General features: G+C 40.1%; 1 protein-coding gene across 1 annotated transcript in view; it reads left to right on the top strand.

Annotated features, from left to right (window-relative positions):
• Positions 1–18858, top strand: part of SH3D19 (SH3 domain containing 19) — a 53544-nt gene that overhangs the window by 17894 nt on the left and 16792 nt on the right. The window contains exons 7-12 of the mRNA XM_088021329.1: positions 2542–2649; positions 7418–7530; positions 12396–12457; positions 14022–14286; positions 16521–16589; positions 16759–16896. Of these exons, the coding sequence (XP_087877455.1) occupies positions 2542–2649; positions 7418–7530; positions 12396–12457; positions 14022–14286; positions 16521–16589; positions 16759–16896 (755 nt within the window). The remainder of the gene's footprint in view (positions 1–2541; positions 2650–7417; positions 7531–12395; positions 12458–14021; positions 14287–16520; positions 16590–16758; positions 16897–18858) is intronic.

Raw genomic sequence — 18858 nt, forward strand, 5'->3', positions numbered from 1 at the left:
TTTCTTGAATTTTTGGTCCTTTTCCCGACAGAAAACAGAGCCCCGAAGGAATGGGATGCGACAGCCAAGATTGGGGGGGAGGGAGGACAGTCCAGTCTCTGCCTCAGCTGGGGGGAAGGAAGTTGGGTCCTTGGAAGTAGGTGGGTAAGGCAGTAGGAGAGAGAGAAGAATAGAAAGGAAAGATAAACACAAAAGAAAGATACTGTGTTTCTGTGTTTGAATAAAATGCGTGCCGTGCCGGGATTACATAAAGTCCTCAAATTCACTTTAGCTAGTATCATTCAGAATAGATGATTCAGGGAGTTCACAGGCAGGTAATATTTGCAGTAATGGGCTTTAATACAAGTGTGCATACCCCTTTTTATCCATTGGCACTGCTGCTTCCCAGAGACCAGGTGCATATTTTTCAAGTTGGAAGAACTATTAGAACGTGTAAAATCCAGCTGTTGGAAAGATGGCCGTGGAGAGCTCCCCTCCGTCACCCCTGCACTCTTGTTTTATGCTGCAACCTTCCATTCTCCCCACACCTAGAAGTCTCTCACCATGCTTTACTTTTTCCTTTTTCAGTAGTACTTCTCACGTGATATACCAGATGAGCTACTTACTATTATATTTACTGTTTATTATCTCCATCTCCCTCCTGGAATGTATGTACCGTGAGAGCAGGGTCCTTTGCTTTGTTCACTGAAGTATTCCCAGCACCTAGAGTAGTATTTGATTTGTAGCAGACATCCAATCAATTTTGAGTGAACAAAAGTGAAAAAGCAAATTATAAGGCAGGATATAAAATCCTGTTTTTCTTGTTTATCAAAATATCTACGTAATAATACATGTAGTAGCATAAAAAATATGTAGGCAGATACACCAAATTTTCATTATTACCGGAGGGATGGGATTACAGGAGACTTTCCAGCATGGATTTCTTAACGTTTCCCATTTTTACAATAAATACTACTTTTGAAGTAAGAAATGCTATAACAAAATACAGAATTTTAACATTTAGTTAGCTCTAAAAGAAGGAACTTTGTGTTTTGTGAGGACATAGGTTACAGTGGAAGAAGGTTATAGTATTACAAGAACCTTTTTTTCAAGTTTGATACTGTTTTGATAATCCTGAGTTGGTTTTTTGAACTTAGACAAGACTTGCCTCCCTTATGAGCTAATAGACAGGTTTCCATAAAAGAGTCATCTAATATACTTTTTTTTCTCAGTAGTCTAGTAATAATTGTTTTACCTGGCACGCCACCTGAGGGCCATTCCTAGGTGGTAGATAATAAAATGGGATCGTACTTGACTATGGTTATCTCCCCCCTCCCAGCACTGTTCCTGGCACATGGTAGACATACACATGTGAGCAAATGGCTCGTGAGTGGGTGATGATGCCTTTGGTGGCATGGATAATGGTAGGGTTGCCTGGGAGCTGGGGGGGGAGGGAAGGTCAGGTAGCAGGGGGCTGAATGGCTTTCTTATCCTTAGCTCAGCTCTTCGTGTGTCCTGAAAATAGCTAGTCAGCGAAAGGTGCTTCTCAAACTACAGCTCATAATCGGCAGAATATGAATGCTGTTCATCACAGGAGCTATGGTGTGTGTGTGTTGTTTTTACAGGGAGTATCTCCCTATAGTGAAGAGTCTGTAGAACAGGTGCAGAATTACAGCATATACTCATTCTGCCTCTTATAGAATTAAGGGCAAAGGAGGCCTCCAGAGAGCCTGTGTGCTGCATAGAGTATCCATTATACAGCGTTTATTTTATTTTTGCTAATCTATTTATTTTTAGATTTCTCATCTTTGGGAAAATGACCATTTCCCAAAATACTGAAAAGAATATTTACATTAAAGAAAAAGAAAAGACTATTTCTTTCAGTAAAAAAACAAGTTTGGTATTTATGTCTTTGTTTAAAAATACTTTCTCTGAGCATATATTGTCAATTTTAAATGAATCCGTTAAGATGGAGAAATGCCAAGCCGGTGTCCTTGCCCCTAAATTAAATATTTGAAGGAAGATGTCTTCTTTCATTTCTAGGATAAAACACTTTCCATTTTCATGTTAACTTAAGTGTGGTTTTACTAAACGACTGACGCTCAGGCACGGTGCTGGGTAGGATGGGGGCTCTTGGTGAGCCTTATGGATCAGTTTTCTGGGCCAGGCACAGGAGTGTGGGGGAGAAAAGACCTTTTCTGGGGGATCTGTGAGGCCTCACAACAGGGGGGAAATTGGCTCCTCGTTTCAATTGCCCCTCATATTCAGGCGACACTTATGAAATGATTGTACTCCCATGAAAGATAGCTTCTACGTAATTCTAGATTGTCCTGGATATCTCTCATCAGAGAGGAAGAAAAGCCACATGAATTATTTACAGAGCACCAAGTTATTTCCTTTCATGAGCTCCGACTTTGTTTTTGTCTCTGCAAACTGAGATTTTGTTTATCCATGAATAGTTTTCCCTGGGGCATGAAAATATGACTCTTTAATTATGAATGAGGTTTTTTGTTTGAGTCCATGTTAACTAAGACATGCAAAATAAACTGTGTTTTTCATTAGATCCCTTTCAGCTCCCCATAAAAACAGAACCAACAAAAGAAAGAGCAGTTCAACCAGCACCCACCAGGAAGCCCACTGTGATTCGAATTCCAGCCAAACCAGGAAAATGTAAGCATTAATCAGCCTTCTTTCTTTGCTTTTCCAAGAGCCTGGGAGAAATATATATTTATTTGTCAATGTCTGCTTTTGAAATTACGTGTGATTGGCCATTTGTTATTATTTATAGTCAAAGGAGTTATAAAAAACAAGTTCTTGGGGCTCCTGGGTAGCTCAGTCGTTAAGCGTCTGCCTTCGGCTCAGGTCATGATCCCAGGGTCCTGGGATCGAGCCCCGCATTGGGCTCCCTGCTCGGCAGGAAGCTTGCTTCTCCCTCTCCCACTCCCCCTGCTTGTGTTCCGTCTCTCGCTGTGTCTCTCTCTGTCAAATAAATAAATAAAATCTTTAAAAAAAAAAAGTTCTTTTTTCACAGTTCTTTAGACAATTGGTACAGTAAATGTGGATTTCGTTTGTCTATACCACTGTCTCTAGGTAGAGAGAATAGAGGGAGACTGAAACTTAGAACAGTTGTAGTATCTGGTTAGTGTTTCGGGTAAAGATGGTGGGAAAGTACAGTTGACCCTTGAACAACACAGGTATGAACTGTGTGGGTCCACTTATACACAGATTTTTTTTACAGTTCGGTACTATAAATGTATTATCTTTATGGTTTTCTTAGTAGTTAAGTTTTGGGAGAGTCAGAAGTTACATGTGGATTTTTGGCTGCACCAGGGTGTCAGCACCTCTAACCCCTACGTCGTTCAGATGTCAACTCTGAGTGAAACTGATAGCAAATAAAGTTGTGTCTGTCTGGATACAGCATAATCTAAGTATAAGTATGTATGAATTGTGTGAAGAGCAGTAACCAAGAGTTATAAAAACGTTAACAATGTATAAAATTTTTTAAAATCAGTGTAACACTCCATTTTGATATTATTTCCTGACTTGATTTTTTTAATGGTACAATAAATGAAATTTTGTATGAGCTTTTATAAGGACTGCAAAGAAATCTGATATTATTGTAAGACAGAAGCCAAGAGGGCCAGTCCCATTTATTTTAGACCCTGAAGATTGTTAAAAGGTATGTGTAAATCTGTGTGTGCGTGTGCACACACATGCTTGTATGGTGGGTTCCAAATCCATTCCTAGCATTGCTCGGAGTGACAGCACAGCTTTCGCCATGAGCTTCTGCTATCATTTCATTTCATTCAGTGCCTTTGCATAGTCCAGATGCATCCTTGCCTTTATGTAACAGGAGAACCTCTCACTCTGTTCCTCCTATTAGCAGATCACGTGTCCCAGTCCTTCACCTGTCTATAGCATCCCCAGGTTATTTTGCAGTCATACCTTGGAATGCCATGAAACCCCTTTCGTTCAGGGGTTTGGTTATTATATAAAGAACTACCCAGAGCGATCATACTGGTTTTGGTCTTTTGAGTGTTTTGTTATTAACTGATGGCTCTAAGCCACATGGTGAGAAGATTAAACTGAGTTACTATGAAGAATGAGGAGGAGAAAAAGTCAAGGGTACCAAATTCTGGTGGGTTCTCGCTTCTTAGGAGGTTATATGGTATATTAAAGAACTGGTGGTATATTTCTTTTGACACAGTGGGCTGTATAAGTATCACAGATGATAGTTCATTGGGTTGTTTGCCTGCTTGCTGTTACCTTGTTAAAATGTATTCTGGATTTTAACAGGCATAGTGAAATATGATGATAATAAATATTGCCCGAAGCTCATGTAGGTTTTAAGTAATAAAATTTTTACTTTTAAATTTATTCTCCTGTTGTATCAGGGTCCCCAAGACCCCTGGGTTTGATGATCCCTAGGAGGACTGGCAGGACTTAGCATTTAGTTATGTTCACAGCTGTGATTTATTACAGCAGAAGTATACAAAACAAAATCAGCAATAGGAAACGGTGCATCGGGCAAAGTCAGAAGGAATCCTGGCACAGGCTTCTAGGTGTTCTCTCCCAGGGAATCACAAAAGCTATACTTAACTCCCCCAGGAACCAGTTGTGACAACACAGGTGAAATGTTGTCAACCAACGAAGCTCATTAGACACTCAATACCCAGGGTTTTTATTAGGGATTGGTCACATAGGCACCTCTTGGAATTTTGGCACGTTCCAAAATTTCAGATTCCCAGAAGGAAAGCAGATATTTAGCATAAACCAAATTCTTTCATTTTATGAGCTCTGGGGATGGTGGGAACCTTCCCAAAGTCCCAATTTCCCAGATGCCAGCAAGGACCCACCCTTGAAGCAGGCCTTTCTAAGCATAAGCAGCCTCAGGCCTGCTAATGTTTATTCTTGTGTGCATACTTATAAATTGGATTAATAGTCCTGGAATCCTGTAAAGGATATATTGAGGAAGCACCTTTATTTATTATTTTGACAGAGTTCTGGGAACTGTTAGAAAGTTGGGTTCTAACTGCTGTATGTGGAAGAACTGAAATGTCAGTTTCTAGAGCATTATTTCTATTTATATCAAAAACCAGTCCCTAGCACTGTATTATTACAGTTATTAAGCAATTCATACATGCTGTGGAGGAGGAAAAAGTTCCTCGGTGTTGGAAGAACTTGGAACAGTCAGGTGAAGAAAGGAATAGCTTTGTGGTGCAAAACTCCTTCGTCTTCTGTGAGCCTGTCAGTTCTTTCCCCTTGAGACTTGTTTCTTCTGACTAGGATGTCCTTTTCACAGATAGGTGCGTGGCTCCCTCCTTTACCATTCCTTCAAGTCTTAGCTCAAATGCCACTTTTCTCATTGAGACCTCCACTGACCACATGCTTTGAAATTGGAAATCTCCACCTATCCCACACGCTCATAATTGATAGTCCCTATGTCCCATCCTGCCAGTAAGGTATTTTCTCTTTACTTTCATATTATTACTACTTTGTACCCTTGTTTGTCACAGCAGTGCAGTATCCTAAGTGATATATCATTTCCTTATAAGAATACAAAAACTGGGGGCTCCTGGGTGGCTCATTCGTTAAGCGTCTGCCTTGGCTCAGGTCATGATCCCAGGGTCCTGGGATCGAGGCCCGCATCGGGCTCCCTGCTCAGCAGGAAATCTGCTTCTCCCTCTCCCACTCCCCCCTCTCATGTGCGCGCACGCTCGCTCTCTCAAATAAATAAAATCTTTAAAAGAAAAGAAAAGAAAAGAAAACTGTACCAGAGTGAGAGTCTTCAAGATGGCAACTGAGTTGAAATGTTCTTGTGTGTCTTCGTTCCAGAGCAGCTCTGCCTCTTGCTAAGAATGCTTGCCTGTCTCTATATCGTTGTTTTCCTAGCAGCTGGTCTGGGTATTTTCCTCCTTTAGAGAGTGTTTTCCTGCTTGTAGGTAATATAGGAACCTGACAAATCATCCTCTGGTTTATAGGTGTTTCATGTGAAATGAGAGCAGAGAGTGTTCCTTTGAAAGAATGAAAAAAAAATCCCATCTCCTTTAAGTGTCTAAATCTGTGTAAAAGGTGGCTTTCACCTCCTTTAGTATCTTTTTTTGTTTTTTGAGATTTTATTTATTTATTTGAGAGAGAATGAGAGATAGAGAGCACGAGAGGGAAGAGGGTCAGAGGGAGAAGCAGACTCCCCGCCGAGCAGGGAGCCCGATGCGGGACTCGATCCCGGGACTCCAGGATCATGACCTGAGCTGAAGGCAGTCGCTTAACCAACTGAGCCACCCAGGCGCCCTCTTCCTTTGGTATCTTATAGTCCTCCTCTCTCCAAGTGTTTTTGCATATAGATTTTAATTAGCTGTCACTAATGAAATCCGATCTCTTTCTTCTTTTTAAGATATGTTGGGGGGAGGAGGGCGCCTGGGTGGCCCAGTTGGTTAAGCGACTGCTTTCGGCTCAGGTCATGATCCCGAGTCCCAGGATCGAGTCCCGCATCCGGCTCCCTGCTCAGCGAGGAGCCTGCTTCTCCCTCTGACCCTCTCCCCTCTCATGCTGTTTTTCTCTCTCTTTCTCTCGGTCTCAAATAAATAATAAAATCTTTAAAAGAATAAAATATGTTAGTGGGGTATACTATCACTGAGTTTTGGATGTAAAGATACTGTTTGTTAAAATGAAGGCAGTTAAGTCCGTTATTTGGAACTAATGAATTAGAAAACACATTTAATTATTTGGGTGGAGGAAGTCCGGATACGCAGCTTATTAGGAAGCACCATGCCGTAGTATAGTGAGCACAGGCTCTAGGGTTCAGAACTCTGGATCTGACAATTACTAGCATTAAGACCTTGAATAGCTTATTCATTTTCTTCTCAGCTTTGGCTTCTTCATCTGTAATATAGGTAAGTTATTATCCATCATAGTGCTGTCCAATAGGACTTTCTGCAAAGATGGAAATGTTCCATAACGGTGCTGTCCATTATGGTAACCGCTAGCCAAATGTGGCTGCTGAGCACTTGAAATGTAGCTTGTGCAGCCGAGGAACTGAGTTTTTAATTTTGTTTAAGATTTAAGTTTAAATCACCACATGTGACGACTGGTTAGTGAACTGTGCAGATCTAGCACATAGACATCAGTTGGAGAAATGTATATAAACAAAATGCCTTAACTTAGTGCCTGGTGCGTTGAAGGTTCTCAAAAATGCTAGCTGCTGTTGTATTTATTTAGTATTACTTTTACTCTATACAACATTCAGTGAAACTAACTGATGTATCCTAACGCATCAGTTTTCTGAGGTTTCCTAGCTCTTTCTCATTTACTTAGCTGTCCATTCTTTGTGTGGATCTCTTGTGATAGCCTTTTTCCTGAGGAACCAAGCTGGAATCATTTCATCTTTGAGAATCCCCAAAGGCCAGAAATTATTGATGAATTACTGCTGTTTTTCCAGGTTTACATGAGGATCCACAAAGCCCACCTCCTCTCCCTACTGAAAAACCTATTGGAAACACTTACAGTACGGTATCTGGAAAACTCAGTTCTGTTGACAGAACTAGAAACTTGGTAAGTGGTCCTTATAAATTGTCTTAGATCGAAGACCAAGCTATGTGCTAATTTTAAATTTATGATGTCTGAATTGTTTTACTGTTGGTCACATAAAGACCTTTATTGCAAACCAGTTCTAAGTCCCACGTACTTATTTAATGTGATGTTCAATCTTTTTTAAGTTCCTGTAGAACAAAAGAATTAGGCCAGTTCATTGTACTTCATCATAAAATAATTTGTCCTATACTGATATAATGACATTGCCTTAAATGGCACTAATAATGAGGAAGTTACTGAAAATCTCTAAAAACCTTTAATATTTGTGGAAGTAGACTTAGTCATCAGTTTTTATTTAAAATACCCAACTAGTGACGTAATTTTTAAAAATTTTTTATTGTTATGTTAATCACCATACATTACATCATTAGTTTTTGATGTGTTCCATGATTCATTGTTTATGCATAACACCCAGTGCTCCACGCAGAATGTGCCCTCTTTAATACCCATCACCAGGCTAATCCATCCCTCCACCCCCCTCCCCTCCTAGTGACAAAATTTTAAGATAATTACCATGAGAATTTGTTCATCTGAAATTTAAGGAAAAATTATTTTTTTTGATTAAAAAATAGCACTTCACCGTGGACTTGTTAACAATGGTAGTCAACAAGTTTTAAATATATATATATATATATTTCCAACCTCAGTACCATTTCCCCATACTGTTTGTAATTCCTATATGCTAGATTATCTTTTAAGGTTTGTTTCAAAAGAGACAAGTTCCTTAACAAGTGTTGTCAAGGATGTGGGGAAAAGATAACACTCTTGCACTGTTGGTGGGCATGTAAATTTGTGCAGCCACTGTGGGAGAACAGTGTAGAGGTTCCTCAGAAATTTAGGAACAGAACTACCATATGAGCCAGCAATTTCACTTCTAGGTACTTACTTAAAAAAAAGTGAAAACACTAATTCAAAAAGATGTATACACCCCTGTATTCATCACAGCATTGTTTGTAGTAGCCAAGATAAGGAAGCAATCTAAGTGTCGATCAGTAGATGAATGGGTAAAGAAGATGTGCTATATATGTACAATGAAATATTACTCAGCCACAAAAAAAGATGAAATCTTGCCATTTATGACAACATGGATGAACCTAGAAGGTGTTAAGCTAAGTGACATAAGTCAGGCAGCGAAAGACAAGTGTATTGTATGACTTCACTTATATGGGGGATCTAAAAAGCAAAACAAACAACAAAATAGAAATAGACTCATAGGTACAGAGAACAAATGATGATGGTTGCCAGAAGGGAGAGGGCAGGGTGGGGGCATGGGATGGATGAAATAGGTGGAAGAGGATTAAGAGGTACAATCTTCCAGTTATAAAATAAATAAGATATGGGGGTGTAGTATGCAGCATTGGGAATATGGTCAATAATAGTGTAACAAGTTTGGCGACACATGGTAATTGGACCTACTGTAGTGCCCATTTTATAATGTATATAAATACTAAATCATTATGTTGTATACCTGAAACTAAGACAATATTATATATTAATTATTCAATAAAAATTTTAAAGCAAAATTAAAAATTTTTCAAAGGAACGAATTCTTAATGTCTTTGAACCAAATTTTCAGTTCAAATTTCTTAATAGTTTTACACTGTGCATTAACTATGCTTATTATACATGCAAACCCATCTAACCATCTAGTGAAAAGATATTTCTTTGAAGGAGACATTAAATTAAATTAGCCAATATCAAGGTAATGAGATTTTCCTGTAGGCTGAGCTAAAATTTAGTGATCATTTGCATTTTCAAAGTACTTGGTAATAAATTTTTATTAAAACTGGGCCAAGAAAGCCCAAAAGGGGATGATTGGGTCCCTACAATACTGTTGTTGAACAGGAGAAAATTCCAAATTTCCGCGGAGGAAAATTTACTTGAGAAGGTTACTGGCTTCTACTCTAAAGGGTTGTAAAGGAGAGTGAGAGGGTGATGAGCAGGCATATATATCGTTCATGAAGTCATGTAATGGGCTTTTGTAAACCATAAAGCTCTATTAACATATTAGGTATTATTACATTTGGTGTTAAGCAGACCACAAAGCAACTCCCACATTTTAGAAAACCAAGAAAAGGAAGTTAGAATAAACTAAACCATTTGGAAGGGTACTATCATCATAATTGTACCTCACAGGAACAGGAAAATCCTGTCGTACACTGTTTATGAAGGAGGGCCAAAGCATTCTGTGCTGTACTATAGAGACATACTGAGTCTAAAATAGAGCAAGAGGAGATAAGAAACAGACCACAAGTGAAATGAGTTGGCTAAAGTCACACATACAGATTTCTAGGGCCAGGAAGTCAAATCTATGCCTGAGAAATTCCTTTTCTTTGAGAATTACAATTACTGAATGAACAGTAGACCAGAGACCATAAAGCTTTCAGGTATCGGGGAGGGTCTCTAGGAAGACTGTTTCACCAGTGTAATTACCCATGAGGATAGGCTTGGTCTTTGCCAACTGTGTCTTCTGATGAGACACACAGGATGAAAACTCTACTATTTCTCCTGCCTTGAGAGCCAGGGAACTTTCCATCGTAGGACAAGATGACTGTGTTACAAAATCTCACAAGGGACTCTAGGGCAAGGAACATTAGGAGCCCCTGGAACAGGAGCAGATGCTTCCGTGTCTCCTGTTCTCACCGTGGGAACTTGGGGCTTCCAGATCTTCTCTCAAGGAGGCTGCCAACCAGTGCAGGAGGAGAGTCAGGAAATACCACCTGGTATGTATAAGGAATTCGATGCTGGCCATTGAACTCAGGACCTAAGAAGTGGTACCAGTTCCTGGGGAAAGAAGAGAAGGAACATTTGTGGAGGCTGCTCAGTAATTCCAACAGACAAGAATACCTCCTGTCTTTGAAGTTCAGCAAAAACCTGGGGAATTATTTTGAAGTTGGAGTGTAAGAAGCCATTCCAAAGCAGATGAACAAAAAGATGGCACCTGCAGGGGACAGTACATGCAGAAAGACCAACTTCGCCAAGAACTAAAATGCCTATCCAAACACATCAAAAGCCAAAGTTCAGAGATGTCAGAGCTAAAGAAAAACTGCAAAAAGCAGATGCAGAGAGGCTCCAGTTAGGTGTAGAATATTAAAGAGGAGGAAATCCCTAATCAGTAATCTTTCAAAGACTGTTGGCAGAACCCGGGCATAAAGCTGGACTTAGGCAGATAGTGGCCTCCTCAGGAGCCAGTCCTCTCTTCTCAGTATTTACGTGTGCGGGACACAGCAGTGCCTTCTACAGCGGCCCTGACATTCCTGGGCGGTGGGAGGGCTCCACCGCCCCCCTCTTTTTTTTCCTGAATTAAAATTTTCTCATTTAGAAAACTTGAGAAACTAAAAAGATGCTTAAGATCCTGCATAAAAATAACACCACTGAGAGAAAACTACAGCTAGTATTTGACACAAGATTAGGATTCTCTGGTGTGTAGTTATTAAAGTACATCACCTATAACTTTGTTAAATTTCTACATCTTTATTTTTTTAATTTGCCCTTAATTATTAAGTTATCTAACAACTGTAATTTTGAGAAAACCAGTAAGAGTTCTTGCCTATCTGCTAGATTGTTTTTCTTTGTTTGTTAATCTTAAAGATGGCCAAAGATGTGAGTGAGTTTTTTTCAAAATCATAGCAGTATTTGTCAGTGAGGGGGGAATATGGGCAGCAGTGTATTTAGAAGGCGTGGATTAGACTATGGAATATTGCAGGGTTTATGCACTGGTGACTCGCCTCACTACATTAACTGAACTCATTAGTGACACCAAGTTTTAAGGACAAGCTTAATTTGTTTTTAAAAATGGGATTTTGAAACATACTTAAATGATCGCAGTTACTGGCAATTAATCATTCGGTATTTAAGGAAAAGTTAATATTCAGTTTGAATTAAAGCACCATGGAAGTGAGTTTTAACTCATTCATAAGGTGAGAAGGAGGAAAACAGTCTAAATTAGCCCAGAGAACCCCAAGCGACAGTTCAGTCTTCCTTACAAAAAAAGGCAGTGTAATTTTAAAGGGCTAGCATTTTTTCCTATGTATTATACTCATTTCCCAATCCTTGGGCTACACCATGTTTGAAGAACCCTTTGAAACAGCACAGTTTGGATCCTTTACCCTAAAGAAATCTTCCTGTTGTTCTCTATACTTCCAATTTTTCCCTTCTGCTGTTAGGCTCATAGACTCCTGCTCTGCCTATCTGTTCTTTTTTGAGTTCTCCTTTGCCTTTTCTGCTTTCTTGGACCTTTTTCTAATCCTCTTCACATACCTTCCTTTCAGGCCATCCTTTAAGCTCCTTTTATGTTCTGCCTCCTCCTAGTTCAAAAGCCACCGCACAAAGTATAAGCCACCTGGTGATGAGAGATCTGCCTGTTTGGGAAGCAAAACAAACTAATCACCACCTCACTTACTATATGTTTAAACTGAGGAGCAGTGCATATCTTATGTGTTGTCATGGGATAAATAAAGGCCACATATTTTTTTTAATTCCCCACAGTGCGTGCTTAAATTGCTACTGGGTATGATTTTAGCAGCATCCTTCATACCTTGTGAATCTGCTGGGTGCATAACCACGTGGTACCCTCGGGTAGGCTACGGTCCACAGCAGCAGACCCCCTGTTCTCCTCTCTGGTTTTACTTACATTAGGACTTGAAAACTTAGGTAGGAAGAAGTAATGAGTTAATATTGCTTAAGACAAAAAACTCTTAAGCTACTTTCTGTAACTCAGCTACATTTCCCCGTAGAGATATAGCCAAAAAGTTGTCCATAATTCCTCTTGACAAGCTCCTGTTTCAGATTAACCTTAACTAAAGAGCATTCTCTGGTAATTGTAGGAATCTGATCACACGGGTCAAACAGGAGGTTCTGTGCGAGGACCCCCAAGGTTGCCACCAAGGTAAGTGAAGTGTGGGAAAACTTTTAAAAAAGTAAAACGCTGCCTGGCTGGCTCAGTCAGAAGAGCATGCGGCTTTTGACCTCAGGGTCGTGAGTTTGAGCCCCACATTGAGTGCAGAGACTACTAAAAAAATAAACTTTTAAAAAAAGGGTAAATTAGATAAAAACTAATGATTCAGAGACTGGACTCTCTTTTCTATCATCAAAACTGAGTATTGGGGCGCCTGGGTGGTTCAGTTGGTTAAGTATCTGCCTTCGGTTCAGGTCATGATCTTGAGGTCCTGGGATCAAGCCCCGCATGAGGCTCAGTCTCTCTCTCTCTCCCTCTCTCTCTCTAATAAGTAAAATCTTTTTTTTTTTTCTAAAGGTTATTTATTTATTTATTTGACAAAGAGAGACACAGCGAGAGAGGGAACACAAGCAGGGGGAGAAGGAGAGGGAGAAGCAGGCTTCCCGCCGAGCAGGGAGCCCGATGTGGGACTCGATCCCAGGACCCCGGGATCATGACCTGAGCCGAAGACAGACGCTTAACAACTGAGCCACCCAGGCGCCCTAATAAGTAAAATCTTTAAAAACAAAACAAACTAAACAGAACTGAGTGTTTGGGTCTTAGATATTTTGGAGAAGCATTGAACTCACAGATTCATCCAGACCACTAGCCTCTAGTCTGCTTCCCATGGCAGGTTGTAGGAATCTCTGCCCCTTCTTCCTTTTCACACAATCCAACAACTCACAGAGCACAAACATGGATCTTTATTACTTTTCTTCAGTGAATGACACTCCTTTCTGAACCTAAAGCAACTCCATTTCTGGAATGTGTATATGCACACATACACACGCACACTCCCTGTTATGAGAAACCAGCCTGGATTTTGGAAGTACCTCTAAAGGGAGACAGGCTTTGTGAGCTCAGAGGTTACCTGCCCTACTGAGTTCCAGGGCTCTTTGAACAAAAAGCTATGATGCTATCGGAAGGTATTACTATGTTGGAAATTATTTTTATCATAGGGATTGAGGGACGGCTTTCAAAATAATAGTTCTACCCCATTTTCAGAATTAGCTTTCTTTATATTAATCTAAATTAGGGTTTTAATAATAATTCCTATAACATGAATATTGGGGGAGTTTGATGTTCCTTTTCTAATTACATATAAGACCCCATTGGATATACCTAATAACTTATTATTAGCTTCTCATCTGAGACTTTCTTGGTAGAAAGTGCTTAGTCTCCTGAAGTCGTCATGGTGTGTTTCAGAGTAAACGGGGCCTTAGAGAGCTCATGATAGTAAAGCCTTGTTTGTCTGAAACTAATGAATCTCTAGTGCAAGATAAGAGGAAGCTGGAGCATCATGACATTTCCTCTAATAATGTTTAATGCAGCAGTCATTTGCTCAAAAATAGCATACCCTGCATGTTTTAGTAAATTATATTACACCAGCGGAAAGCTGTGTGTGTGTGTGTGTGTGTGTGTGTGTGTGTGTGTGTGTGTGTGTGTGTGATAAAGAATAAAACAGGGCCCTAATATTGATCAAACATGGACTCACAGCTACCACGTTGACTTTCAGACCTGTAAATGGAAAAGTTATACCAGCTCGACAACCTCCTCCCAAGGGAGCCCCTGAGAGACCACCTCCCCCCAAACTTTCTGCAACCAGAGCATCCAATAAAAAACTGCCTTTTAATCGGTCTTCTTCTGACATGGATCTTCAGAAAAAGCAAAGTAACTTGGCATCTGGACTCTCAAAAGCCAAGAGTCAAGTCTTTAAAACTCAAGATCCGGTGCTGCCCCCTCGCCCCAAACCAGGACACCCTCTATACAGGAAATACATGGTAATTGTAGCTTTTGTAAAAATGTTTCTAGTCAAAAGATTTGTCGTAAAGTATATAAAAGATCCATTATTCCTTAGAAAAAGATGATGAGACGAATGTGGAATTGCCCCTTGATGCAAAGAAGGCTTTAGATAAGTAGGCCAGAGTGAAACCTAGGTCTTTAAAGCAGGGTTTCGTTATTAGAAGAAATGTAGAAAGAGGAAGTAGGGCAGACAGGGATTGTAACCTGCTCTCTGACGTGACCAAACAGAAACTGAAAAACCTGACCCAGTGGGCTATACTGATGGGAGTAGCTCTGACATATTATAGTTCATAACTTGGTATAGCTACCTTGCCCACAGACTAAAATTTAAAGTGCAATGGAAGGGAATTCCTCATTAGGATGGATGGTTTTCCCCCTCACTTTCCCCTTTTGTAAACCTAATTATCATGGCCCATTTAACAGTCACTGGTTAGAAGTTTTTAATCAATAATCAAGATCATTGAGGTATTAATTTTGTTCTCTTTGAATTTTTTTTTTCATCTCTTGACTTTAAACATTTGTCCATTTCCCACACTTGAACACGGAGCTGATGTGCTCTCTCTACTTTGGTCAGGTTAGCCTGATAAAGTGCAAAACATAAAAATAAGGAGAACAACTGTTTTCACTTTTTATTAAACAATTATATGATAGTGGCTTTTAACAAGGACAGCAATTAATAATTTGATGTTGTTCTACATTTCCATCATTGTGCCGGAAACTGTTTCCACCTTAAGCCATTTAGGATTTTCTAATCCTCCTAAGGGAAGGGTATAGACAGATAAGAAAGATGTAGTATACTCATTTTCATTTAAACTGATGAAATTTTAATTGTTAAAACCCAGAGGTGTTCTTTGACTTTAAAATAATAAGAACAGTGGCTGATGTATTGAGTACTTACTATGAGCCAGATATTGTTCAAAATGCTTTATGTGTAATAAATAACTCATTTATTCCTCACACCAACCCTGTGAAGTAAATACTGTTACAATCTGTTATGCAAATGAGGAGAATAAGACATGGGAAGGTTAAGGAATTTGTTGAGGGTCACAAAGCCAGTTAATGGTAGAGCCAAGATTTGAACATAGGTCAACTGGCTCTGAGCCCATGCTCTTAGCCATTAAGCCATACTACAAGAGTAGTGTTACTAGCTGTAAAGTCTCTGCTTGCCTTGGACATCCTATGTTAAGAGTCTCATTCAGGAAGAACCATATTTTGTTTATGGTTCTTAGCATAGCTGTATAATGTCAAAAAAAAATTTGGATAGCTTGAGTTAAATTCAGAATGATAGTGTGTTAGAGTAGTGTGTTTCATTATGAAATAATTCTTTAAATCTCTCATTTTTTCCATGGCCACCCTTTCATTAAATTGCTAATCAGGAATCTGGTTACTTGGGAGCCTGGGACTCTTCACAGAGATGCTGGGAATCAACAGCACCCAACCCAGCCTTACAGGGCCACACATCCTTGCACTCTTGAGTCTGCTTCTGAGTGATCGAAGGGTCCCAGCAGCCTCCCTTTCCTTGTTGGAAGTGAGCTTGTGTGCTCACATTTCTGGGTATGCCTTTTATATTTTATAGGCCCTCTGACCTGTACTCATCAGCCAGAATTTACCAAGGCTGGGAGCAGAGCCCTCTGGCCAGGCTGAGCTGCAGATAGAAAAGCCATTCTCAGATCACACAGCTGGGTAGGCCAGGAAGTGACCCGGGTCAGGCCGTGAACTAGGTTTAAGTAGACACTTGGTATCAAAGAGACTAGGAGAAAGTGAGATTCAAGGCAAATGGGAGCAGTCAGTTAGGCACTAGGGCGGAGGCTCCAGTCCCCCTCCAGCCTTCAGAAGACAGCCATGGAGGACCCTGTATTAAAGACCAGTCCTGACAGACTGTGAAGTCAGGTGCTGAGCATTGATCCAGATGCTCAGGGGACTTGGTGGGCCTTGTCCTACAGAACAGAACTTCCAGGTTGTGTTTTGTTAAAAGGCACTTGTAGCCACATTAAGCCATCATCCTGTGGGCTCAACTGCACATCCCCAAGGACTGTGAGTATTCATGAGAAATGGCAGGCCCCACCAGATCAAGAGCTTGAGGGAGCCAAGCCAAGAGTTTAACTGCTAGAGAAGTTGTGCATTAGGCACACATGTGAAATCTCCACATTATCAGCAGCTTATGAGGAGGTTATATGATTGCGAATAATCCTTTTATGGGTTTGTGTTTAAGCTGTCTGTGCCTCATGGAATTGCCAATGAAGACATTGTCTCCCAAAACCCTGGAGAACTCTCCTGTAAGGTAAAGTAGAGCTCTTTCTTTACCGACTAATGTAAAAAAAAAAAAAAATCACTGGCCGCTGTTAGTGCTTTACGTTATTACATGCTTTAGGCTCCAAAGATTAAAATATGAAAAAAGTAATGTTTTATTAAATAATAATTGCCTCAGAGCATGGTATTGTGCCTTACAGCGTGGGGACGTACTTGTGATGCTGAAGCAAGCAGAGAATAATTACTTGGAATGCCAAAAGGGAGAAGATATTGGCAGAGTTCACCTGTCTCAGATAAAGATTATCACCCCACTTGAACATCTTAGAAGCAGACCAAACGTAAGGAATTAATACTGTACAGCCCTCATATCACACACGGCAGCACATTTCATAGAACTATTAATTATATCTCATCCTCAGGTTTTTATTAGCACGCTTATTTTAACCAGAGTAGAAATTACGGTAGTGTTTTATTTCATTTTAAGAATAAATTACTTCTAAAAGACTTGCCACTGCCATGCTAATCACTTTGCTACACAGAATGGCTACCATGTGGTTAGCCTGCTTCATCTTATGCTGACTTACAGCGGCCAGAGCGAGAGCTATTTATTTTTGAAATAATGTAAACATGTTTACCAAAGTGCCAGAGATTAGTTTTCTCCCAGAATGAGTAATTATTTTTAAGGGGCCCTATAAATGCTAAGTCTGACATTAAGAAACACTTCCCTTTGAGATTTAAGCTTAGAGTAACCTTCATTTCTCTGATTATAGCTCAAAATAATGAAATGAAATGTAATCCAACAACCTAAAGTCATAGTGTAGGCCTAACGAATTTGTGGAGCCTGGGAGAACACAATGATTGTTGAAGGTCATTTGTTTAGCAAGAAAAATTGCACTGAATGATTTATTATAGAGGTATATTTGTAAAAGAGCTTCTTAAGTTATCCAGGTAAATTTTCACTATCTGGTAGTTAACGGGGCACACATGAAAAATAATAGCCACCTATCATTTAACTCAAGGGGAAGTATTTGGTTCACCATTTGTCCTAGTTTTCAAAATCTAGTCCAATTCTTTCTACTTAGAAGGCAGTTTATCTTTTGAAGTTTGCTAAGAAATGTAAAAGTTGGTATTTTGGAGAGCAGAGAAGATATGTGTTAAAGTAGTCTCAGCTAGGATACTGAAATTCTAACTTTAGTCCACACAGGAAAAGTTCTCCTGTTGCTCATTTTCTCTTCGTTTTGGTACAGCATTATCCATCTGTCACAGCTGTCCTTCTCTTAGAACACACTGGTGGGTAATACTAGGAGTTGTACTGCCAAAAAGCTTTCCTTGATAAAAAAAAAAAAGCTAAAAACAATTAGAAGTTATTCTTTTACAACAGTCCAAAGTTTTTTCCACTTCATGTATGTGTTTGAGACAGAGAGAGCAATAGCAAGAGAGAGCAGGAAGTGGGGGGAGAAGCAGGCTTCCCACTGAACAGGGAGCCCGATGTGGGGCTCGATCCCAGGACCCCAGGATCACGACCCGAGCCTAAGGCAGACACTCACCCGACTGAGCTGCCCAGGTGTCCCAGTTTATTCCACTTTGAACGTTACCTTCCTTCCCCTTGTCCCAAAGACTTGAAGACACCTGGCCTCCATTGGCCAACTACTGGCGATACAAAAATGAAGCCTTCTTTAGACTCTGGGTTCCTGGCTAGCGTTATATTTTTTTAGAAAAATAAAACTTACCTATTTGTAAGCCTAGTTTTAAGGTAAAAAATTCTAAAAATGAGCTCTACTCTCCCCTACCATAGTAAACAGAAAGTAATGAACATTACCAGTTGAGGTTGCATGTCTCAGATCATGGGAAGTGGGAGGTGGTTACCTAGGGCCTGGTTGTGAGCAAAGATTTTTGTTCCAGCGAGCTGGGTTTCAGTTAAGTATACATCACCCCAGGCGGTTCTTTAACCTCTCTAAACTTAAAATTTTTTTTTTTAAGATTTTATTTATTTATTTGACAGTGAGACAGGGAACACAAGCAGGGGGAGTGAGAGAGGGAGAAGCAGGCTTCCCGCGGAGCAGGGAGCCCGACGCGGGGCTCGATCCCAGGACTCTGGGATCACCACCTGAGCCGAAGGCAGACGCCTAACGACTGAGCCACCCAGGCGCCGTAAACTTCATTTTTTTAATGTGGGAAATAGTTGTGATAATTCCACAGAGTTTTTTTTAGAATTGATTTATTGTATGATTCCATTTATATAAAAAGTACAAAAGAGGTAAATCCAGAAGGTAGATTGGTGGTTGCCCAAGGGCCGTGGG

This window comes from Eumetopias jubatus, unplaced genomic scaffold (assembly GCF_037043125.1).
Source record: "Eumetopias jubatus isolate StellerSeaLion01/CBP00866 unplaced genomic scaffold, mEumJub1_p1.0 scaffold_2, whole genome shotgun sequence".
Classification (NCBI taxonomy): Eukaryota; Metazoa; Chordata; class Mammalia; order Carnivora; family Otariidae; genus Eumetopias; species Eumetopias jubatus.